At 55.0% G+C, this 25,709-nt stretch overlaps 1 protein-coding gene across 1 annotated transcript in view; it reads right to left on the minus strand.

The window, feature by feature from the left end:
* PEPD (peptidase D) overlaps positions 1 to 20,394 on the minus strand; it is a 112,231-nt gene extending 91,837 nt beyond the window's left edge. The window contains exons 1-4 of the mRNA XM_036231574.1: positions 20,266 to 20,394; positions 12,660 to 12,843; positions 10,567 to 10,694; positions 2,454 to 2,517 (exon numbers count right to left, since the gene is read on the minus strand). Of these exons, the coding sequence (XP_036087467.1) occupies positions 2,454 to 2,517; positions 10,567 to 10,694; positions 12,660 to 12,843; positions 20,266 to 20,282 (393 nt within the window). The 5' untranslated portion in view covers positions 20,283 to 20,394. The remainder of the gene's footprint in view (positions 1 to 2,453; positions 2,518 to 10,566; positions 10,695 to 12,659; positions 12,844 to 20,265) is intronic.
* Positions 20,395 to 25,709: the final 5,315 nt, after the last annotated feature.

A 25,709-nucleotide genomic window follows, 5' to 3' on the forward strand; every position in this document is an offset into this window, starting at 1 on the left:
GGTGAGAGCTATCGATCACCCTTGGACAGAGCGGGAGGGACAAAGGGATCCTGTGAGCTGGTGACACTACTGGAACTTTCAGGTGCCGCCCCAGAGTGAGGCACCTGTCGGTCAACATGAGCACTCATTTCCAGGGGGAACCACGGCAGTAAGAGTCACGACAAAACTGATAACAATGACGATGATGACGACGGGGTGGTGCGGAGAGCTCCTGAACCCGAAACAGAGCCCGTCCTCTGAACTCAGCTGAAGCTTCCCTTGAGATTCTGCTTCATGAAAGGCTCAGGATGAGCCGGGCTGTGGCGCTGTCATTCTACACTATCATCACGGGCTTTCCTGTTCTGACCTTCAAGACCGCCTCCGTTTCTCTGCATTTGGAGGCCAGTCTTCCTCTCCCCAGAAATCACAGTATAAATGGTGTTGAGTTTCCCCCAGTCATTAAAGCAAAAATGTCAAACTGCAGCTGGGAAGGCCTCTGCTTGGAGTTGCTCTGACCCAGTGGGCAGAGTCCTATGACCGTCCCAGGCTGCCCCTACCAGGTTTCAAACTGAGAAGACCTGGAAGGTCGAGGTCCCAAAAGGCAGTACTGTTAAAATGGAGTTTATGGAGGCAGGAGGGATATACCTGCCAAAGAAAAGGGTCAGGAACAAAATCAGAACTAAAGATAAGCAGATTCCTTGCTCTCAAGTACTTAGAAATACAAGGTAAGTAGCAAATGACTTCACTGGGGACATGTAAATAAATGTTCAGACTATTTGAGATCCAATACCGAAAGAGCTCAATACAATAATAGGTCATGGGTGCATTAACAGACTCTTTAGATGCTAGGAGTCACCCTCGATAACCTGGCACTAAAATCACAGGACAGAAAATAAAGATCCATCAAAAGCCCCACCCCCTCCATAATCCAACCAGGCAGAAGGTGCTGCAGGAACAGGCCCCCACAACCCCGTGGATTCACGCTGCTCTCCTTCACCGAGGCCCTCCTGAACGGGCACCGCCACACCGTGGTCACCTTCTGCACCAGACCCTGTCCCTGACTGCTGAGTTCAGCCCCACGTCTCAACCAGCTCTGATGCACATATGTCCTTGGTGGGTACGGAGTGTGAGAAGAATGTCTGAGGGAAGAAGAACTGGGCCTTACAAGACAGTAAAGGGCTGGGTACAGAACAGAACACAGCCACCATGTCCCTGACCGGTCCCAGTAGCCAAGGGAGGGGCACCACTATGGTCTGGAGTCAACATGGCATGCAGTGGGCTGGCACAAGGCCTTGGAGGATGGGTAGGATACGAAATCAGAGAAATGGGCCTGGCATTGCAAGACAACAGAATTAGAGCCAGACTGTACCTAGGGACAAGATAGTACTGATTTGGGTCTACTTGGGGACATATCAAGGTGAGCTGTCTGTCCCCAAGCAGGCTGGGCCAAGCCCCTGACACCAGCCTGAGAAAATACTGGTTCCTCACAATACTGTGGGTCTGTACCCTGGGAACCCTCCTCTCGCCCAGCGCTGCCATCCCCTGCCACAGTCAGAGTCCTGCCCAGGCGGAGGGGAGAGCTGCTTAGCCTTTAGTCGGCTGGCTTCTATGGCCACTTCCACACGTGCCCCCAGCTCTTAGTATATGTCCACATGTGACCTCTATCTGAGGAAATGTGGCATGGAGGGTCCCATCCAGGTGATCCTGCCAGCCTGGGGCACTAGGCACTGACCTCTCAGTGTTTATGTCCTACCCAGCACTGACCTGCATGGAGCCTGGGGGTTGCAACAGCACCCAGAGATGGAACGGAGAGGTCTCATGTGTGCCTGGCAGTGGCTGCAGTGTCAGGAGGCCTGGGTCCCCCAAGGAGACAATGAAGGCGCATAGCTATGCTCTTTCCTCTGGCACAGCCCTGCCCTATCAGCAGTGAAAGTCAGGGACGGCCCCTTTTGACTGCCCGGATTTAGAAGAGATTCAAAGCCCCAGGATGACAGTCATGCACCTACCTTGGCCACATGACACTACGGACAACCACACTGGGAAGTGGACTCCACCCCTCCCCACAGGCCTCTCGGAGTCTGGGGCTTTTCTGACAGCAGCTTGTGCAGCTGGAGGGGGACTGCAGGGAGGGCCTCCTGACACATGAAGGCCCCGGCCAAGACTGGGGGGGCACTCAGAGCAGACCTTCCCGGAAATGTCCTCCCCTGGTGCACAGTGGCCACCTCCCAGGCACTGGAAATTTCTGGCCACTGCATCAGGGGCGCCGCCCTTGCGGAAAAGGGGCCTCCTCAGGGAGACCTGAGGCGCGTTTCTAGCAGCTCTCCTAACGAGGGCGCTGCTGAGGCGCTGGTGGTGGGGTGGTGGCGTCCTGTGACATCTGCCCAGGCTGCGGCTGTGGGAGGAGAGGGGATCCAAAGCAGATGGGGACTGGAAGCCCTGAGCCACGTGGAGAGGAAGAGGTGGACAGCACTGACCTCGTCTGTGTACTGGACGTCATCCACAGCATACTTCTCCTTGAAGTGCTCCTTGGAATGAATCCTCAAAGGGAAGCACAGGAATGCCAGGGTCAGGGTTTGGCTGCCTTCCTGACCCGAGGCCCAAGCCGTGCGGCCCCTGGCCCATCCCTGCCCCGCTGACACCTGGCACTATGCAGGTCTACCCAACACAGATTCACCGGGCCTGCCGCAGGGTGACCACTGAACCACATCTGCCCCCACGACCTCCCCAAGCTGTCCTCCAGCCCTCCTTTGAGTCCATGACCCCTGGTTGCCTGGGACAAGGAGCTGCAGACAAACCTCCTCCCTCCACCGTCAGTGAGAGCCCACCAGGCAGCCAGCCAGCACACCTCACTCACCCTTTGGGGCATGAAATAAGCTGCCTCCCTGGCCTTAAAGGAAAGTTAAAAATGTAGCACTTGAAAGAAGTCAATATCAGGATTACTCACTGTGATGAGAAACAGTCAAGCTTATTTATCAGCCCTGAAAAATCAAATGGTAAGAAGACAGAAACACAGAGCCGAGGAGGTTGGGCAGCCTGTGCCCACCTCACGAAGGGGTCCTGGTCACGGCTGCACCGGGCAGGGTTCTGGCTGGGTCCAGCAAGCACCACCCCCACCTCCCGCCTCTTGGTCGGGAAATGAGTCAGTGTCACTGCTGGTGACAAGGCTCACTTGAGGAGGAGTATTAGCCACATGGCGTGGCGGGGTGGGTGCTGCAAGCCAAGTCTAATGACGTACACGCACGACGTCCTTCGCCATCCCACGCCTGGGCACCATGTCAGCACGGGGGCATTCACCCCCTTCCTGTGATCGCATCGTATTCTAGTCACCAAGTGTTAGAGCCAAAAGGGGCCTCGGGGGGAAGAGAGCAGACGGTTTTCAGATTGTGCTTCCTGGGTTCTCGAGTGTGAGTGGATGACAGGGGTTGGGGGTGCCAAAGACAATGTGCCGGAGAGGCTCAGAGGGGATAAGGGAAGGAGAACACTTCAGGACTCGAAGATGACCACCTCAAAGAGGGAGCTCCATGTGTTTTTGAGACACCAATGTCTTTGAGACACATTCAGACATCAGCGCCCAGGAAGCAGAATGCCTCTCCCCTCTCTGAGCCCTGCATTACTTCCCTCTCCACCCAAACAAACATCCTAGACTGGACTGTATCCACGAAGCACAGAGCACAGACCCAGGGTCGACAGGTGGGCCTCGGGGACCAGCAGCTGGGAGCTCGCCACCACACACAGCAAGCCAGGCCGAGGAGCTGATGGTCTCGCTGCAATGGGCTGTTCGGGGCCCCCAAACGCTCTGCTTTATCTCCCTTTTGGCTTCCCTCGTGTGAGGAATGGGTGTCAAGCTCCTGCTGTTCATTAAATTTGTACAGTCCAGTCACATTAGCTTCCATGGTTGAGACAGGACCCAAAAATTGAATGGCCAAACCCTGGTGCCTCCATCGGCACTGCGTGAAGCAGGTCAGACAAGAACTGATGACCAGTACCTCGCCTGGACACAGAAGGTCCAGCTCCAAGGCTTAGCACCAGGAGCTTACTGACCCTTTGCTACTACGCGGTGACACTCTCAGCACCGAGTTGACCCTGTGGACATGCACAAAAGCACATGCCAGAAGGGCAAGAGGCATCATCACCACATCCACTCTGACTACCCTGGCTCCAGGCCTAGCTCTAGGACAAATGCCCTGTGTCCTCAGCAAGTCCCCAACCCGCCTCTGGTTCCCAGTCACTTAATTACCTCCAGCTGTGACAGGCAACAAACACAAACTCTGAAAAGATTTGGGAAATGCCAAGGACCTGCTTTCAAGGCCAGCCTCGATGCTCCCTACAGATGAGCGCCTTGGCCATTAGCTTAGGCACTGATCTTTTCACCTCCAATCCCAATGGGGATCCTAACCCTCTCACCTCACCCAAGTCCCACTGCCAAGAAATGTGTTCCTGCTCGCCCACCCGGGAATGCTGGTGGTCAGGCCTCAGCAGAGACCTAGGAGGCTTGAGACCTGGGAATGCCTCTGTGTGCTCAGCCTGAGGTCAAGGTCATAACATTGTGGAACCAGAGGATGTAGGAGGAGGAAGGGGCAAAGGGAAGGTGAGCACAAGGCAGCTGTGATCTGCAGGTGGCCCTAGAGCATGTGTTCAGCCACAGCCACAGCCATTCCACTTGCCACAGGAGCCAAGGAGTGCCAAGGGCCAGCCAGCCACCCTGATGTCCAGGAGGAAGTGAGTGCAGGTGCCACCCCACTAAATGTCCTTTGCCTTCCTGAACGCACTTGGATGGCACAGTCCAGAGCATACACACTGGGCCTCAAGGGCCAAAACTGCCTAACTAGCTTATAGGCCTGGTTCTCAGCAGGAAAACCCACTTGACAAATATAACCTAAAAAACTGTGAGCATCTTTTCTGGAACTTTGCATGTCATTCTTCTCTAAAAAGCAGAGATAATTAAGTTTGAATACTACTTATTTTTTTATGTTTTAGAGGTAATTATAGTAAAAACCATTTTAATGTCACCCTAAGGGATAAGTATGTCAAGCCACCATGTCAAGCCAACTACCAGAGGCTCAGCAGCCATGACTTTGGTAGGGCTGATGGGAGAAGAAATGGCCTATCCACGTGAGCCCTACAGAGCTGGCTGCAGAGGTCACTGGGCAGCTATATACCCGCTGAGGGTCAGGCTGGAAGTGGCCACGCCCTCCCCCACCTGGAGTTTAAGGTCCAGCAGGGCAACTCTTGCCAGATCCTGTCACATGGGAGATCCAAACAGAAGCAACTGGACCAGGAGACGGTGGCTCAGCAGGAAGGCCAGCCCCCCACCCTGGAAATTCTCCCTTCAAATGGAAGGGGCAGCGCTGGCAGGAGAGAGGAGGGAGTGCCCCACTCAAAGGGGTTCGCATCCCCCGGATGGAGCCGGAGTCCAGGGACCCGGCCCATGCAGGCCTTCTTCACCAGCAGCTGGGCCAGGCATGAGTTAGAGGAGGCCCTTCCAGGAACTCAGGGTCAGGAGTGATGCGCCGCGTGCCAACACCTGTGCAAGGCCTCCGCGGGAAGAAGACATTACATTAATGCCCATGATGCAGACGCGAAGGAGAGCCCTCTAGAAAAATGAAATTTCCAAGCTAAGCTGACCACCTGCAAGCAGTTAATGAATAAGTAACAGCTAAATTACAGCAGTCACCATCAATTTCCAGCAGCCAGAGCCTGCCTTCAGCTACAAACGAGGCTGCTGCCTTTCATTCCGTTCACTGCACAACACACCGCACAACGCCCAGCACTGGCTCCGGAATGGCAGGCAGCAACCATTTCAAGATTCTATTAGCTTGTCAGAGAAAAGCAATGCAGATCTCTCCAAAGCCACACAGGCGCCTGCTCCTGGGGACAGCTCCCGTGAGCAGACGGCGCAGCAGCGGTTCTCAGAGAGGTCGGGCAGTGGGAGAGCCCGTGGCTCCGGATGGGAAGCCGACCAAAAGGAGGCCGTCCGTGCTCAGCAGGGCCCCGAGAGGCTCCCAGCTGAGGATCCTGGCAAATGCCTGTCCAAGTTTTGGGCTGCCTGGGACCAGGGTCCTGACGAACTACCTGGGAGCCAAAGGAATGCCCTCAGCCTTCCTCAGGTGACCTGTGCCCCACACTGGTGCCCCACACACCCTCCCTGAAGACAGATGGAGCCAGGAAGAGGCCACCAGACAGGCAGGGGCAGCCCTGGTTCTAGTGACCCGAGTGTGTGCATGCAATGGGGGGAGAGTGGCTGTGAAAAACCACCCGCACCACCCCTGTGCACATACACCACACACGCACACACATGCAAGTGTGCGCACATCAGTTCCCACATCAAAAAGAAAAGCGCTCAAGGCCTCAGGGATGGAGAACACCACTCGCGGCACTCCTGGGCAGTGCCCTAGAGGGGCAGCCAGCTCCTCCTCACAAACCCCGGGCCAGGCTCTGTCTCAAGTTCTCAGCCAGGGGCAGGAGCAGAACACAGGCAAGCTGCAAAGGCTCTAGGAGGGTCCTGCAACTTGGCCCAAAGTTGCTCGCCCTCTATGGGCACTGAAGCCGCAGAAGGTGTTGTTCCTGCCTGCCCAGGGAACCTGACATCCCAGCAGTCAAAGCTGCCATCACCTAGGCTTGATTCTGAAAAAAAAATGATGGGGAACACTCTCACATAAGAAAGACACCAGATTTGTGTAAGCAAAGACTCCAGATAAAAACAAATTTGAAGCCACTACACTTCAGTCCCAAAAAAGGCCTGGGGTGAGGAACGGGACACCAGGCTACCCACAGACCCTCTGGCGTCTGCGACCCTGACAAGAGGATAAGCCATTTATGCGGGAAGTGGCAGAACTGCAGATGCAGGTATTATTTCCCTGGGAGACTTTATCTGCCAGATGGATTTTCAAAAGCCATCAGATAGACTCAAAAGGAAGCTGAGGAACTGAAGGTCAAATGTTCCGTCTGGTGGGTTTTGATTGCAAAGGCCAGGTAATCCCATCAGCCTCGCTCATCCCTAGCACTACTGATTATGAGAGCATCCAGAAACGGCCACACAATCAGGTCAGGCACTCCCCAGCTCCAGCCTCAAACAACCAAGCCCTCAGCCACTGCCCAGTTATAGTCATGCCCTCTGTCCCCAAGGCTCAGGACACGAGGACTGGGAATGGCCACACCAGAGCCAAGGAAGGGAAAGGACACAGTGGGGAGCCAGGCTTGCAAGAGACAACGGTCGAGCCTTCTGCTGTGGAGCCCCAAAGCCCTCAGGACCACTCTGCTGGCTCTGGCCTGCCTGGTACGCACATGGAGGCTTTCTGACAAGGAGACCCACGCTGCAGACCCATTTGTACCCTCAAAGGTCAGCCAAGCCTATATGTCCGCACTAGACAATCAGCTGGCTTGGCAAAGCAGGGACAGACTAAAGGAGAACTTTTAACAGTGGCTCTGAAACCAAGCCATGGCCACAAAACATTATTCCTATATTATTGAAGATTACCCAATGTATTATTGAAGATTACCCTCCAGATGAGCCAACTGCTAACAGCTGCTCCCTGACCAATCAGGTTCTGGGTTTTAAACCCTCAAGTCAAGTGCCATTTCACTCCCCAGATGGTGGCTGTGGTGAGGATTTGTTCAGGTTTCCCATTGGACTATGGAGTCCTTGAGGCAGGGTCCAGGCTTCCCCTTCCACAGCCCTGGAGGATGCCCACCCTCCAGGACAGGCACTCCCCGACTTCTCATAAGAGCGAGCTCTGCATAAAGAAGTAGGCAGACAGACATAGGGGGGCGAGGACATGCCCTCAGGGCCCTTTCACATCACCAAACCGAATCCCTGGGGCAAGGCCCTGCTCGGGCCCTCCCTCCACCACCATCCTCACCTGCATCTCACACTGGACATCTCAGTACATCTGGAGACAGGTGGCAGGGCCACAGACAGGCTAAGAGGACAACCAGGTCAAAAATGCAGGTACCACCTAGGTACAGCAGCCCTGGCTACCCCCAGACATGCAACTGGCAAGAGGGGCTGAGGCTACAGCTCTATGATCACTTCGGAGTGCAGGAAGGGTTCTGGGAGACTCCTTTTACCAAGACCAGACATAAGCTATCACCAAACAACCCCTTACACGGCTGTCCCAATTATGAGGATTTATCACAAACCACCCCAATATGTGGGAGTAAAAGAACATTTATCACGTTCACAGACTCTGAAGGTCAGGGCTTTGGACAGAGCCCAGAGAGGCCAAAGGCTTATCTCTGCTCTACAAGGTCTGGGACCTCAGCAGGAAGACTCGAGGGCTGGGGCCTGGAGTCACCGTTCCGGGGGGTAGTGCTGGCTGTCAGCTGGGCCTCTGCTCCCTTCCACGTGGTCTCTGCACATGGGCAAGTCTGGGCTTCGTCTCATCATGGCAGCTGGGTTTGAGAGCAAGTGTCCCACAAGCGAGAACCAGGAGGAGGCCACAGTGCACTTTACAGTCCAGCTTCAAAAGTCACACAGTGACTGTGCCACGTTCACACATCAAGACAGTCATCAGGGAAAAGATTCTACCTCACCATACAGAATGGCCATAAATACTGTTGTGGCCATTTCTGGACATTACAAGCTACTTGTCCCTGGCATCGTCACCACCTCATTTCAGCGTCACAAATGTAATTGTCCCCACAGTGACCATCACTGTGACTACAGCCCTGGCAGTGCCTCAGAAGTGGCACTGTCGCTGTTCCACAGATAAGGAATTGGAGGCCCCAACAGCAGCCAGACCCACTCTGTGGAGAGGCCACACTGAGCTGTCAGGCAAGCTTCCAGCAAGACCAGGCCATGGGACCTCCACAGGCCACGCCACCAGGCTGAACCTGCTTCCTCTTTAAAACAGGGCAGTAGTCAGGATTCAACCGGGAACAAAATAAAGGTTGATGGTAACGGTCACAACAAGATGGGGAGCCAAGAGCCGGGTGAGGCAGGAGCCCCCTTCCCAGGGGCACCCTGGTCTGGATCTGCTGATCTAGCAGAAGGAGGGGCCCCCATGAATGGAGGGAGGAGGGCCTGCCCCAGGGCAAACCTGAGACGATTTCTCTACAGGCACAAGCAGCACTCTGGCAAAGTGGGCAGTCTACCACAGAGGCCTCCTCCAAGCCCCGCTCCACATCCCACCCAGGCGTGGGGTACTATGGGGCTTCTAAGGGGGCCTAACTGCCTCCCCCGCTCCCCGCCCCCCCAACTCAGCCATGCCTCATGCTTCGCCCCTCCCTCTGGGAAGAAGGCAGCAGGCCATCCAGTACCCACCCTGACACTGCATGCAAGCCAGCGGGAATCTGCTCATTGCACAGCAGGGAAGCACTTATGCCATCTGCCCCAGAGGCCTCTGAGAGGCCAAAACCTAAGTGGCTGCCCAGCTATCCACCCCGAAGGCCAGCCAGATCGTGCATGTCCACCCCCACCCTCCCTCCCCAGGGCCAAGCCCAGTAAACACGCTGCCAAGAAAAGGCCGTCTGCTCCTCTTGTGCCACCAATTCTGCTCAGAGCTGAGTCTTCACAGCAAAGCCAGAGGCCCAGGTCCAGGGACCCTACCAAGCCGGCTCAGAGCACAGCTGTCACCACTTGTAAGGTCAAACCCCTCACCCTAAGACACAGAAGAGGTACATGCCAGGCCAACAAAGGAGGTTATGGGGTTGGCACTGCAGGGCTGAGGGGGAGGGCAGCATGTGAAGCAGAGGAAGTGCAGGGGGCCTGCCCTGGCCCTCTGCACAGAGCAAGTCCCCACGGACCTGCCAGCCCACCTGGGAATGAGCAGTTGGAGACACTGGATAACGAAGGCTGTAATTTATATATTAGCCCAGAATAATCACTCTCCAGGAAGAAATGGCATGCTGGAAGATGATAAGCCTTTAGCAGGATCCTCTGATCACCTCAAGTGGCCCCAGTTAAGCACAGTTTCTGCCTCAGTGCCTCTGAGCAGGCAGGAACAGCTATTGGGACAAGTGGACAAGGCCAAGGGCCCTGGAGCTCACAGGTGCCTTGGATAATGGAGGAGGGCTGTCTCAGCAAGGCCCAGTCCTCTTCTGGTCCTACACTTCTCACAGCACTACCCCATCTCACAGGCGGGCCGGCTGTGGCAGGGCATACATCTGTGGCCCTGTGGAGCTTAGCCCAGAGGCAGACACACAGCAGACATCCAGTGACGCCCTGCTATTAGTGATGGGATTCGGAGAAGGGCCTCAGGTTGCCCTCCCTGACCTAAGTCAACTCCCACCACTCCCAAGGTGAGGCCACCTCCCATGGATGCCATGCAGAATGGTCCACTGAGGCCAAAGCCTCGGGCATTTTAACAAAGCTGAGAAGCCAGAATTTCAATATTAATATAGTGCCTCCAAACGACCACGACCACAGTGTGTGGATCCAGCTCTGACTCCCCTTCCTGACCAAGGGCTCCGGCCCAGGGTGGGCCATCGATGCACCTGACCACTAACCCTCCCCGCTTGCTACTCCTTCCCTCCTTGCCACCCAAAGGCTAATTAAGCCCAGCATCCCTGCCCTCGCCCCCACCCTACCCCACCGCTGGCCAGCCAGTGGTCAGGACGCACAGTCACATCACTGGGACTGCTCCTTACCTTCCCATCCAGGTGGCATAGCTGGCAGGAAGCCTGGGCACAAACAGGGTTGACTTCCCAGTGGCGATGTCGATCACGCCGTAGCAGCCCGGCTCGGTGACACCGAATGCCCAGTGAAAGAAGGACTCCTATGGTGAGAACAAGGACCATGGTTACCTAGTCAGCAGGACAGAAACATAAAGCACAGGAGGGAGGACAGTCAACGGAACACCTGCCTTCCTGCACCCCACAGTCAATTTAGGCCCACTGTCCTCAGAGACCGACCCCCAGCCTCGCGCGGCCCTCTGCCCCAGCCTCTGCTCCCCTACAAGCCTCCTGCCCCGTTCCAGCTGCAGGCTGCCAGTCTCCTCCTTCCAGGTGTTGGCAGTGGGCAGCCTGGCTGGCTCCACTGACGCCACTTTGAGACTTCTCTGACGATATGGGTTTCATGCATGTGTCCCAGCCACACCTGCACCCCCACCTCACCAACCACACCCCTTAGGCCCTTGACAGGACACGGGTGTCCACCAGCACCACAGGTCCGTCTCAGGCCCACCCATGCCTCTCTGCCACCTGCACCTCTCTGCAGCCCCACTATCTGCGGGCAGGCAGGACGCCACCTTGACTTAGTCACCCAAGCCGGCCATCTGCATGGAAATGGATTCCTCCATTTGAGACTTCTTACTTCCTCCTCCCACCCCCGGGGCAGCTGATGACTTCCGTGTTTAGCAATAAACACTGAGCTAAAATACTGTTGTTATAAAGGTATCAAGTGGAGGAGGATCCCGTCTAAAATTAACCTTGCAGAACAGCAGTATGGGAGCCAACGGTTGAATTTAGGATATCAGTTTTTAAACCACAGAACATGTAAACCGCAAGAAGCATCGAGATTCGTCAGAAAAAACTTATTTAGATCTCCATGTCTCTAGCAAGCAAAGGATTGCAGGACTGAGGCTGCAGGGGCAGTGAGGCAGGGGGGATTTCCAGCAGGAGGTATTTTCGGTAAAAAACACTGTGCAATCACTCTCGGCAGAAGATCTGTGCGCTGCGGGTGGACAGCCCAGCTGGGGAGGCCACGCCTTGCCACTTCCCCTCCATACTCAGCTCCCATTCATGTTCCTGCCTCCTTCCTGATCTGGAGCTGGATGGTCATGGCCCCTGGGCTCTGCCTGTCCCCAGGAAGGTTCTGGAGTCCCCATGTGTCAGGCCCCAGCTCTGGGGATGGCAGGGAGAAAAAAGTACTAGACATGGAGACAGGGTTCAAATTAATCTGAGCTCCAGCCTGAGAGCCTTGGTTTTCTCATCTGTAAAGTGGGTGCAAAGGATCAACGAGAGTGGGGCGGGCTCAGGGCTTCCCTGGTTTCTCAGTGAGCCACTCTGTTGAGTATCCTTGCTCCTGTTCCTGGGAACTGAGTGATGCCAGGGATTCACAACCTAGGCTACCACATCCAGGCTAGTTTCCGACAGCTGGGCCACTTGCTGCCCCACAGGATTCCAGAACCTCAAGGAGCCGCTGGACCACTTCCCAGGTGAGGAAACCAAAACCCAGTGATGCTTACAGGGTCAGCACTGGCCAAGCGAGGATGAATGTCCGGGCCTCTGACTTCTGCTCAGCACCCAGCTCACACGCCTCCTCCTGGACCCCGCAGTCCCTATCCTGGTGGCTGCAGGCAGAAGGAACTGAACCCTACCATCTGCACCTTTCTCTGGCCATGGGAGGCTGCCTAGCCCATCCTCTACCTCCCACTCCTGTGGATACCACCCTCCCACACGGAACACCCGCCCCCAGCTCCACTGGTCATAATCCACTAAGGCCTTCAGAGACCACACCAAATACTGCCTCCTCCATGAAGCTTTGCTGCTTGCTCCCCTGGGAATATCATCCTTCTATACTCTGACCAAGAGAGCTGAGACTGGCTGGTGACAGCTCTGCCCCTAGTGAGTGTGGGCTCCATGGGCACCGGGTGCAGCCTGCCTTCAAAGAGCCTCTTTAGGGTCCCCCAGAGAGCGAAGCTGCCCAAGGCCCACCAGGCCAGATGCTGGAGGAGGGCAGTCAGCCCGCAGGAGGCCCGGTGCAAGCTTGGAGGTGTGGGAAGCTGCTGCGGTGGGCTCACCTGGCGGAAGATGACCCCTGTGTCAGTGCAGTAGCGCTGTGTGTCCTCCCCGCCCTGCAGCAGCACGAGCGCGCCCGCCTGCACGGCCTGGTTCCTGCGCAGACGCTCACACAGGCGCTGCCTGTTCAGGGCAAAGAGCGCCAGTGGCACCTTCAGGGTTTTGTTCCCCAGCCAGAACGAAGGTCTGCAAAGACACGAACACACACCACCACGCGGGCCTCTGTTAGCACTGCCAAGTACATCTGCCACCCATGGCCTGAGATGACCAAAGAGCTGAACCTGTCATGGGAACCCCATTAGCATGTGGCAAACTGGTCCAAGCTTGACCTGCTTGTGAAATAGCCCCTCAGCAGGCCGCCCAAGGACCACGGGGGCTTGTCAATCACAGCCTGCCCAGCTGTCCCTGAGCACAGGACCACAAGCAGGGACGAGTAACGGTTTGGGTCTGTTTTACCAGTGGGCAGTTGAGGCCCACGCGAGGAAAGTCTACGATGGTCTGGAGACGTACCTACTCGATTTCTGCCCTCAAGGAGCTTACTAGGCACATGAGAAACACACGACCTGGGTCCCTGCCCAGATGCCTGCATGCTGCCGTCTCCTCTGCAAGTCACAGACCCAGCAGCCGGGCCTGGCTGTTTCTCCCCTGGGTGGGACACCCACCTGTCCCTAACACATGCACCTACACACCCAGCCCTGTATGTGCTGAGTGACTTAGGGGAACCATGACGAGATGGAGACTGGGACTGGCAGCCCTTGAGGAGAGCAGCCAGCAGGGGATGAGCTGCTGAGACCTCACGGTAGGCCGGACAGAGCCAGGCCTGGCAGAGTAGGTGGGTCTCCACTAAAACCCTGCCCAGCACCTGCCCTCCAGGCTCCCTCCCTCCTCAGCCTCCAGCTTCCCCCACAGTCTGGTCTGCACCCACCAGAGGGGCCCTTCAAAAATGGGTGGGTGCAGACCAGGCTGTGGGGGATGCTGGGACTGAGAAAGCAATGAGAGTTCCTTGTAGTTGTCTAGGTAGGAGATGGGATGAGCCACAGCCGCAGGACTCCGGCACGGAGGGCGAGCTGTGTACCCAGATCACAGTGCAGGCTTTCTCCCCAGCTATGGGGAAGTGAGAGACACTCCCCCAAACCCGGACCGTGCCATCTCATCCCCCACACCCACAGGCATCTCACTCTTCCCTAGACACCTCCCCACCACCCCAGGGCCCTCACTGTTCCCCGTGAGGAATGCTCTTCCCCCAGTGCCGTCTGGGTTTTCTCAAGCCTCTGCAGAGATGCCCCTCTTCCCAGAAGCCTTTCCAATGGCCCATCCACACCCTATTTTCCTCATTCCTCTCTAGAACACACATTGCTGCATAACATCACATGTTTACTTGATCACTGTCCCCCCAGGTAAAATGTAAGCTCCAGTGGAGTAGGGATGTTGCCTCCTTCCAGCACCTGAGTGACGAAGTGTAGGAAGGAAGGGCAGCCCCAGCAGGTAGAGCAGGCCAGGGGAGGGGGAGTGGAGTTAGGCAGGAGGAGGGTGGGCATGGAGGTTAAGGAAGACAGGGGCAGCCCAGAGCTGATGTGAGAGAGAGGGCTCTTCCTGGGGCTGCGGTGAGAGCCAAGCCAGGCAGATGGAACCTTCCCTCACAGCACTGTGGCCTCAAAGAGGCCTGGGGCACCTCCTGCACTGACCTGGCCATGGGATCCTCAGAGATAGGGACACTCCTGTATATCCTGACTCCAACACTACCTTCTCAGGATGGTCTTCCCAGGCCTTCCTCTTTAAACTTGCAGCTCTCTCCCCTGCCCATCCTGCCACTTAGCACTGGGCTGAGTTTCCTCTACTCTCCCTTGCTCTGTGCCCAGAGCCAGCCTGCGGACTTCACTAGCATGCTCCCTGCCTCTGGCATCCTGGTGGGTTTAGCCAGGGGAAGGCACCACAGGGGATGGGAGCGGGCAGACTGGAGGAGGTGGGGAGGACATCTTCCGTCACCCCTCTAAGTGAGGCTCGGCCAGGTCCCTGGCTGCAAGGACACATTCCTGCTAACACAAGTGTAGCCTGTGTTTACTGGGGCTCATGGTAAGGTCCACCTCTGCCCACTAGAGTGTAAACCCTGAGAAGACAGAGGTCTGGGTTTGCTCTGCTCACTGCTGTGTCCAATGCCTGGCACCCTGCTTAAGCACACAGCAAGCGCTCAATAAATATTCACTGAGTGAGCAACTGTCACAATGTAGGACCACACATATGGCTGTCAATAACAGCCCTGATGGGGCAGGAAACAGAACCCTCAGGCCTTGACTGGCCAGGAAGGGTGGAGGGGTCACGCACAGCCTATACATGCTGACAGGGCTAGAGCTGCCCTCCCCTCCTCCCCTCCCTTCCCCTCCCCTCCCCAGCATGGGGCCTCACTCACCCTCCCAGGCAGTGGGCGCAAGAGGCCAGGGCTTCCTCTAAGTTAGGCCACTTTCCTGCCAAGCTCAGCCACAAGGATGAAAGGGCAGGGTAACAGTTCATACACATGCCTGCATCTCAGCTGGCCACACTGTCAGGAACCGAAAGTGCTGCCGCTAGTACCCCTGCACAGTGTGCCCCACAGCCCCTCACACTCTTCCTCCACTCAGCAGAGCGCATGGAGTGGGGTGGGCACAGGGAAGAACCCAGTCTCTACAGACTCCCCAACGGCACAGAGGAAACGACGCCAAGGCACTGCTGCAGATGCCCCTGGCAAAAGGTGCCCAGATCTGCGAGGCCTCCACAGCACAACGGGCTGAAAACGCCCGACCCCAGGCTGCAGAGCCCAGCCTGCCCACCTCAGCCCCCACACCTGGCCCCTCTGCCCTGGCCTCCCTCCTCGAACATACCAGGTGCCAGCTCCGCTGAGCCTGCCACCACGCCCACCACCGTGCCCCTACCTGGAAGGTTCTCAGAAGGGGTGGGCTTCCTCTAGTCTACAACATTTTGAGAGGCTTAAATCACTCAGGGCACTCAGACTGGGGCCTTTGGGCCCAAGGGCCAAGAAGCCCAGGTCAAGACCAGAAACAATAAAGCTCACTCTCTGAGTGTCTGCTGCTACTGAGAGCAAGAGCTACAATTCTGCCTAATCCTCAGCGGGGCTCAGTCAAAGCAGAAAAGGGCAGCCCAGCCTGAGCCACCGGTAGGCTGCTGTGCTGCGGTCATTTGCTACTGCAGGGCACCCACAGAATCAAGGCTTATAAAGACATGCCCTTTGATTTCTTGTGGCACAAACCAACCCCAGAGAGAATGTTGGGCCCAGAGCCAACACAGGTGACTTCTCCCTGCAAGTTCGGCACAAGCGGCACTAACAAAACATCTCCAGTTGTCTTCTACTGGCTCTTTGTTAACTGGCAGCAGGAGTTTAAATGGCAAAAGCGAGGTCATCTGCCAAGTCCCAGCATAAATAAGGCCTGTTTTCCTACAGGGAGCCGAGGGCACAGGCAATGCCTGGGGAAGACAGCAGAGGCTAGCAGACAACAGCTGCAGGGCATCAGAGCGCCCCACAGACTAGGCTTTGGCCCCCACAGGCCAGCCCACTCCCTGCCCACTCCCAGGGCTCAGGAAGCAGCCAGTGACCGGGAGGGGGACCGTCCCCAGGAAAGGTGTGATCCTGCTGCCCCTGCAACCCATCCCACTCCTCTCAAATCGTTCTCTTTCCCCCAAATCAGTAATGAGTCATCCCCTCTTTTGCCCTCAGTGGTTACCTGTGGGGGTCTCGCCCAAGACCCATGAACCCCTGGGGATTCACACATAGACTCCATCTACTTGGTTGGGTAAAAATTATTTATTTATCTTCTCTAATCTCTCATTCAAATTTCCATTTTCTTCAATTATTAATGTAAGCAACTAATCTCAAGAGAATCTGTCACCAACAGAAATCACAGGTATTTTCATATCACATTACTGATGTCTCAATATTTCAAAATATTACTTTTGCTCTCACTACTTCAAAATTAAGATTATTAGACCTGCTGCTTTTATTACTTAATGTGTTGATAAAGAAACATAATAACTATATCACAAATTTATTTTTCAACATTTTGATAACTGTATTTCAATATAATTGGTTTTCCTTGTAATTCTCTGTATTTTATTTTATGCATTTAAAAATATCATGTGAGAAGGGTGCAAAGGTCGCAGTGATGCCAATGCAGTCGATGGCAGAGACGAGGTCAAGAGTCCGGCATTAGAATGTGACACCATTCTGGATAGAGGTCCCTGCTGCCAAGGACCAGCCCGCTTCCTCACCCTTAGCCTCCAGTTCAAGTCTGGTACCAAACTCACTGGCTGGCTGTCAATGAGGCGAATCCCTTCACCCTGGCTAGAGAGGCCTCTTGGCAGTGGGTCAACATCTCCCACCCTGCCTTGCTCTCTCCAGAGTGTCAGGTAGGTCTAAGCACTCACAGGGACCAAGAAAGGGCTGTGTAGAGTCAGGACTAGGCCTGAGAAGGGCCAGGGAGGGCAAAGGGCGCACTCAGTGGCCGGCCTTCCTCACACAGACCAAACCCTACCCCTGCCCCAAGGGTCAGTCTGATGCCTCCTCTCTAGGAGCATGAGGTTCATATCAGCGTGGGAACGGGCTTTGATCCAAAATATGATTCCTCCAGATTTTTTTCCTCCAGAAGAATGCTGACTGTAGAGTGACCTATGACCGAACAGTTACACACCCAGGGAAGCTCACCTGCTGCTTCTCTGTGGGCAGGGGCTCTCTGGACCATAGCTCCCTGGGAGCCACTCGGTTAATGAATTAAAGATAGTTGTTCATCCTACTCAGAATTCTGCCCCCCTCCCACCCACGACTCCTTTCCTCAATCACTGAGACCCTCCTGGAAAGCAAGAAGGTATAATGTAAAGTAAATCCTCTTCTTCATTTGGCACCATGTCACCCAGTACCAAATTACAAGGCGGCTACATGGCTCTGGAAATACAAATTAAACTGGTCCCTGGGCTCCGAGAATGCAAGCAGAGGCATGAAGGGCAGCAAGCCCTCACTCAACCACAACGGGCAGGTCTGTAGAGGTGGGAAACTGTCTTGCTAGCGGAAAAACTGGAACTCTCTGGAATTCTGACCAGGAAGTCTTTACTTGAAGTCAGGAGGGAGGGAGTTCAAGAAAGGCTTCTAGGACAGGAACCATCTGAGCTGGGCCTGCAGGTATGTGAACAATCATGTCAGAGGACGAGGGCACTCCAAGGTCAGCAGGCGAGTGGGTAAAGGGAAGGGGAAAAAGGAAAAAGTCATGTGGGGGTGCAGATGCAGGCAGGTCTGGCCTCAGCAAAAAAGGCTCAGCTCTGTCCATGGAAAAGTCAAAGGCATGGCTCAAGGAGAAGGCAAGGCTCCCTCCCACCAAGTGCCATGGGATGGGGGCAGGTGGTGACCTCAGAGCAGACCCTCTGGGAGCTGTTAGACCCTCTGTCTCAATTTGAAGGCTCTGCCCAGGCTGGCAGGACAGAGCAGGATCAATACTGACACATTTTGAGCGTCTAGTTGAATGTGAAATGCTAGCTTAGGGCTTGTACTGCTCCCCAAATCACATGGGGCACAACCCTGTCACCGGAGACTCTCATAGCCTCCCCTGACCCAAGCTCTGGTAGGACTCTAGAGGCAACCAAATCCAACCCACGGCCATGACTATAGCACAGTGCCCCATTATGCCGACACTCTGATTTGTGTGTGCAGCTGAGCACCAAGCTTTGCAGTAAACACACTCAGAACTTCCTCTCCTTAAGGAAGATGCTGAGACTCAACCTCAGGTTCAAAGTGTCCAGCAGGGCAGCCCGATATTAGCCTGAGATGGCTCTCACCAAGGAGGCCATCAAGCTTTGGAAACTCCCTGCACCCATCAGGTCTTCCTTCCAAAAACACATCTCTCAAAGACCTGTCACTGTCTTACCCCCCCCACCCACCCACCTCCACTAACCCACAGCCCAGAGAACCGGCTTTGCTGTTAAGAGCCCTCCTTCCAGGATGCAGCCAGTTCCAGGCTCAACCCCAACCAGTCACCAGCCTGGCTCCTTTGTACCTTCAGGAGAACATCAAGCCTCAGACCAGCATGGACCCCTGAACCCAAATGTAGCCTCTGGGACTCCCTGTGACCAGGTGGCCAGCCCAGATTAGAGGTAATAGATCCACACCCACGCACTGTCCTACCTCTACTGCTCACTAAGACTCTGTTCTTTAAGATAGGGTCACAGGCTGGGTTCAAGATTCTGAATCTGGGTTTCTTGACACTCATCTTGGACTTTGGTATTCACAATTCTCTTCCTGAGGGGTGCTCAATGACTAGTACAAAAGTCATCCTGAGAGTGAAGCCTATCCACACTCTACCCTGAGCTCAGAACCCATACTCCTCCATGGCACACATCAAGACCAGAGGCAGGCAGATGGATGACAGAGTCCCATGTGTCCATCTGCCCTGGTGTCCTATGGACACGTAAAGGCAGGCACAGTACTGTTCTTGGAATGCGGCAGGTACCCACTAAATGGTTGACTTGCACATCCTAAACTCTTCCAACCTTGGAGGCAAATGGAGGGGGCCACTTTCTGTTGCCATTTTCCCTACCTCCCCAAAAGAAAAATGCATTCAGTCCACCAGGTCCCCCATTCTGACCTCAGTTCCCAGCCTTGCATCTGGGGCAGTGCTCCCTCTCTACTACTACTACCCTGCCTAGCCCCAGCACCACCAGGCCCACGTGCTGTTTCCAGAACTGGACCTCCCCTTGAACTCACACAGACCAAGGGCGCAATCAGCTAAAAGGCATATCGGAGCAGATTAAAATCTTGGGAGGGTTCCAGCCCCTCAAGACAAAATGTAGAGAAGCCATCTGGAGCACTATGCCCTCCAGTACATCCCTCTTCCTTGTCCCCAGAACACTCTGAACTCTCAACCCTAATCTTTCAATCTTTGCTCAAATGTTCCTTTATCTGGGACACTATCTCCAAAGCTTCAGTGAGCTCATCTGTCCATACTTTCTCCCATTAGATCCACTCACTCACTCTTTCACGCAGCAAAATTATGGTGCACCTACTGTGTGCAAGGCACTGTACTAGTGACATCCAAGCATGAACCAGAGAAAGGCCCTACCTTACATTCTAAATGCAAAGACAAGAAATAAGTAGAAATGAATGTACTGTGCAGTTTATCAGGTGGTGAGAAGGGCTACAAAAGTAGGATAGGTACTTAAAGAAGGCTTCTCTGAAGAGGTGACATTTGGAACCTGAAGAAGTGGAGAAATGCCCTGCTGGGAAGGGGATACCAAGCCCATCTCAAACACTGCCTCCTCCCTGAAGCTGGCGGCGCCGCCTTCCCACCTAAGGGTCGTGGCCGTGAACACACGTGTGGAGCTGAGCCGCCACCTCGGCCACACAGTACACACGCCGCTCCAAGCGGACCCCGAGAACCAATGGGCAGCGGGGAGGTGAGCTGCGGGTACAGCGCGGGCCCCGATTCGGGGTGCGCAGGTGGCCGCCCAAGCGAAGAAGCACGCTTCCCACGGCCACTCAGCGCTCCTGACGGGGGTTGTCAGCCACTGTCCAGCCGGGACGCCCAGGTTCCCCCGCCGCACCGCCAGACAAGAGCCACGGACTGGAGCAGCACTCACCCGGTGGACGCCGCCATGTTCACCAGGATCCACCGTCACGTGAAGTACCGCGTCAGCTGAGCCTGGCTGGGTTCTGCCGTGGGGGGCGGAGCCTGGACGGGGTCGAAAGTCCCTGCCCCACCCCGCCCCGTCCCGCCCCCTCCCCTCCAATACCAGGCCCCGCAGGAGCCGGAGGGGCGGAGCCCTAGAGTGGCAGAGGGGTCTATCCACGTGCTGGCTTCTGGCTGCAGGCGAGGGGCGGAGCCCGGGTGGGAGGGCAGAGGCCTTTCCAGAACAGGAAGGCGTGTCCCTAAGCCGTGGCTACCTTGTTTCAGCTCCTACCTGGCGTCCTATGCTGTCCCGCGAAGGTCACCATAAAAGAGGGAGCTTCTAACCCAGTCTAAGGGTGGGGCAGAGGTGACAGCTATTGCGTAAGAAGGGAAATGGCTTGACCAAAGGCCAGGGCAATTGGAGTAACAGCAAAGTTGAGTGTCCAGAAGGGAGGGTGTGGGAGTGAGAGATATGGCCTTAGAGGTAAGCAAGGCTCATATGCTGCAGGGCCTTGAATGTGGGACTGGGAAGTTAGGTCTGGTAGGAGCTTTCCAAGCTCCCTCAACTGCAGGATGGAGAAGGACCTGTAGGCAAGAAGGCCAGTGAAGATCTCTGGGGAGAAGTGGCAGGTGGAGGACACAGTTCAGGAGGGAGTCTACCAGAGGGCATCTTCCTTTGCTCTGCTGGGCACTGGTATTGGGTGCAGGGTCTTCTAGAGAGTTTGGGGGCGGGGCACCAGAGAGAGGAGCAGACGTTCCAGGAAAGCAACCTGGGCTGCAGATGCCTTAGAATAATAGTAATACTAACAACAACCGCCAACAGGTACAGAGCACTTACTGTGCCCCAATCCTCTGCAAATGTTAGCTCATTGAATCCTCACAACAGCCCTGTGAGGTAGGCTCTGTCCTAAATGCCATTTTACTGAGATCCAGAGAAGTTGGTAATAGCCTGCTCACACACAGGAGCTTATGTGGTCAGTCACACCCCTGAGTAGTGACCCACACTGGCTCTGTGAAAGAAAGGGGCCCAGGGCTGGGCAGGGAGGTACCCTTGGCATCCTGAGCCACAGGAGGGTACACAGATGTGTGTGGACAGGAGGTAAGTCCCAGCACATGCCCTTGGGGGCTCCTGATCCTGCCCCCCAGCTTTCTCATAACTGAAAGTAGCTTCTGGTTAAAGGACTCAGGCTTGGGGTGCCTGTTGTTTCTTCGTCACCATGGCTGTGCTGGGGGGCTGGGGTTGGACACCAAGGGCTATGAGGTGAAGAAGCAGCTGCTGTTTGTCCCCACAAAGCTGGGAAGAGAACAGTCCCTTTGAATAGTGGAAGGAATCGAGCCAGGCCATAAGCAGGGTGAGTGGCATAGCATGGCCACTTCAAATCCCAGCACCAGCCCTGGTTTCCTCATCTGCCAAGTGGGAGCCAATGGCACCCACCTCAGGGGGCTGCTGCAGGGTTTCCTGAGCAAACATCCAGGCACCTTTAGTTCATGACACAGCTAAAGAAGCCAAAGCTGTGAGGAGGAAGGTGGCACATCAGATAGACCCAGATAAGATCAAGGAGAGGTGATGGAAGAGGGGAAGAAGGGATCCCCATCCTTCCTCCCCCTTCCCACTACACATAGTAACTTTCAGTGGTCTCTGTCCTCCAGGCAGGACCACAGAGAGGGTCTATTAGCCCTCTTGCCAGTATCCATGGAGGAGAGCGAAGGCGAAAGGCCCAATGCCCCACAACTTGCCCTGGGTCCCCCAAAATTTGAGCCCCTCATTAAGCATTTGCTCTAACTTCAGCTAAAGAGACTCAATTCCCTAATTAGGGACATTTTAAAAAAATAACCAAGAATGAGCAGAACATTCTTTTCAATCTCCTTTATGAAAGAAAAACCTGCCTCCAGCTGATTGCAGCCCCTCCATCATTTCTTTCAACATAAATTATGTCAAAATTAAGCTAGCTGGCAGCTCTAAGTGTTTAATATGAAAAATAATTATTGTAAACATCCACAAACTACTAGGGGGAGGGCACCTACCAGCCCTTACTTGTGATCAGTAATTAGGAAGCCCTGCCCATGACTCCTGCCCACCCAGGCCTGTCTGGACCATGAGCCTGTTCTGCCAGCGTTACATGGGCCTAGTGCAAAGGGCTGCCCCGACCCCTCACCCCTCCCCATCAGAGGCTCTGTCAGGGTTTCCAGGAGAAGTGGTCCTGGGAATGGGAGAAGATTACATAGTTACTCAGGCGGGGCAGACCCTAGACACTGCTGGGAGCCAGAAGGCAATTGGAGAAAGATTGATTTGAGAGAGTTGGAGCAGGAGTGTGTAAATCAGCAAAAAAGAGTGCCAGGCAGCACACTCAGGCCTCATGCAGCAACACCTCCGAGGTTACAGGCCCTTGGCTGAAACAGTGTCCCCTCTAGTGACCTACAAGTGGCTGACCCAACAGCCAGAGCATCATAACTCTCCAGGAGTACCCTGTCCCAGCCAGAGACCTAGTAGAAACTTGGTCCCCAGAAGGCCTCCCATGGTTCGCTCTGTCCCTGTGGCACTGTGTCCTGCCAGGTCTCTCTGCTCTGCCCACCCCCCTCAATCTAGCCACATGCTCTTTCAGGCTCCCTGGATACTGCTGACAGCTGGCTGTCTGGAGATGGCAGGCCCAGAGGTGGCAACCAGCCAGACTCTGACTCATGAACCACCCTTGGGGCTTTGCAGGGGTGTCCCTGGAAGAACCATGACATGGTCCCCATCCATTTTCCACTCCACACCATGGATACTGGTCTGCTGGAAGGCTCTCTGGGACCACACTGGAGATTGCCTGGATGCTGGCTCTGCCCCTGGAGGCACTCTGTGACTGGCCATGCTATGAGGGGTCAGAGCTCAGACCCCGTCCTGGAGATCTGGGGGCAGAAGAGGAAAAGGAGCCCTTGGTGTTGTCCCCTAGGAGCCCCCATCTGGGAGAGCTGAGAGCAGGGGGCCATGCTGCTATTTCCTCCCGTGATGAGTGGGCAGTTGCTGAGGGAATCTGAGCAGGAAAGCAGTGGGATCTGGGCCTATGTCTTTGATGGGAGCTCAGAAGGGTTACTGATCTGGGAAGAATGAGCAAGAGACTGCACCAACCGTGTGGGGGCCCCAGCCTCAGGTGGTGAAACCTCACAGCGGGTATCATTTGGGTTTTTGTGACTGGGCTCAGAAAACCAGCACCAAACAGACTGAACAGAAAGATATAGGAGTGTGAATATGGAGTGTGAGATGGGGGCAGGGATGGCATATTCCAGCTCGATCTCTTCCCAAGTGGGAAAGGAAGGGGCGTTATGGAAAAGACGTCCCCTGGAGGCTGCCTCACCATCACAGCTCTGGCAGATCCCGTCCTTCAGCCTTTGCAGTGTCAATAGCGGTAACCATAGCTCTACTAGTCCTAATGCCAGCATGTCCTGCTCCTTCCTCCAGGACCGCTCCACGGCTGTCACCACTATCCATCAGTCAGCCCCCTAGAGCAGCCCCACATCACATCAAACTCCTACCCAGTCAGCCTGGGTCTCCATCTTCCTGCAGGAGAGAGGCGGGCGGCATCTGAGGGGCCCTCCCTAGGAAGCCCAGTCACCGCCTCAGATGAAGTGGTCCCTGCTGAGTGCTTTGCCAGGGTCTACGAGGCAATTCAAGATGAGAAATGGAATGGTGGCTTCAGAAAGGCAAATCATTCCAACAGCACCTTAAAAACATCAACGGAAACAAGCTCTTTTGTGTGTGTGTGAAAACGGAGAATATATTGTTTTTCACTGTTTGGAAGACTGCTTTCTCGTCTTGAAATCACAAGCTGTTTTCTTCCAGAGAGACTTATAAATACATCCAATTATCGACATTCAGTATAGGAAATAAAGTTCTGAAATGGTTTTCTTCCACGCGCGCGGAGTGGGCTGTCCAGGTTGGGCAGGTGATAATTACTTTTATTTCTTATGAGTCGCAGTCGAATCAGTACAGAGCAGCTGGTCGCCCCACCTTTTATTGCTCTCACATTTATCACATTCCCCACGTTGTGCAGAGCTACTCATTGGTGTAACTTTATGATCACATTTCAAGATCTTGAAAAAAAAAAAATGAAATTCCTAATTTCAAAAGCGTGAGTGCAAAGGCCCAGGGCAGGGGGATTTGGTGGCTCACGTCCTAGAAAGCAATCTCCTCAGGGGGGTGGGCTCTTCCTCAGCTCCAAATTACCGAGCGTCTCTGATGCCGCTGCTGGCATTCACAACCGCTCCTCTCATGGGATCGCGTCGGGGTGGCGTTGTAAGGAGGATGCTTTCAGCCTTTGATGAAATTGCCTACGAACTGTGTTGAAGCAATTCGATGGGGTCACTTAACACAGCCCCCAGCTCAAAACGGCCATCATCCTTACTTTGGTGGTTATATGAGAGGTAGGGCAGCAGGAAAGGACCGGGACCCTTATCCCCAAGGTATGGATGTAAGAGAGATGTCCTGTGAGGTCACTGTCAGTCCTGCCCACTGACAAAACAAACTCTGACACAAAACCCAGCCCAAAGTGATCAGTGCTCACTCTTTCTGAGAGGACTGGTGTGGCCGGGGGCTGCCCGACCACCTCTAGCCAGCCCTGGGCTCCCTCTGCACGTGAGCTGGCAGTCCAGGCCAAATGAAGAGCTGCTAAAAAGTGAACAGGGACGGCTGCGGCGGAGAGGGGCTTCCTGGCGGCCCTCAGGGCCTCTGGCCCAGCCTTGGGCTTCAGCCCACAGGACTCTGCTTATAGATATGAATTTGCATATAAGGATGAGGGTCTGCAAGGAGGCTTGTGAGAGGGGTTAGGAACATATAACAGAATGCACAATTGGCCTCAAATTCTCCTTCTTGCTGTTTCCATGTTCTTGCTTTGTGACTCTGCAGCCCCTCCCATTTGGAAGTGGAGTCTATTTCACCATCCCTTGAATGGGGGCGGGGGGTGGGGGTGGGGCACCTGACTGACTTTGGATAATGGGACATTAGCAAAAGCAGAGGCCCTGGAAGGTGTTCACCCCCTGGGGCTGACCCTCCGGCCACTCTTGGGAGCCCTGCCCATGTAAAGATGATCTAGCTAGCCTGGCAGAGTATAAGAGGCCTCTTCGACAGCCTGCAACCCAGCAGACACACAAGTGAAGCTGGCCGAGAGGCTGACCGTAGTCCCATGAATGAGTCCGGCAGAGACCAGCTGAGTTGGCCCCCAAAAGGCTGAGCTGTATAAATGGTTGTTTTGAGCCATTACATTGGGTGGTTTGTTATGCCAGGATATCAAAGCTGATGCAAAGCAGAGGTAGGAGAGCCTGGGACTATCACCCCAGAGAGGAGGCTGGGGCAAACATCACAGGGTCTGTGGAGGGGTTCAGAACAGGCCTCCCCAAGATGTGTCGCTTTGGCATGTGAATTATTTTGAGCTGAAGGAA

Source organism: Rousettus aegyptiacus, unplaced genomic scaffold (genome assembly GCF_014176215.1).
Source record: "Rousettus aegyptiacus isolate mRouAeg1 unplaced genomic scaffold, mRouAeg1.p scaffold_m13_p_14, whole genome shotgun sequence".
NCBI lineage: Eukaryota > Metazoa > Chordata > Mammalia > Chiroptera > Pteropodidae > Rousettus > Rousettus aegyptiacus.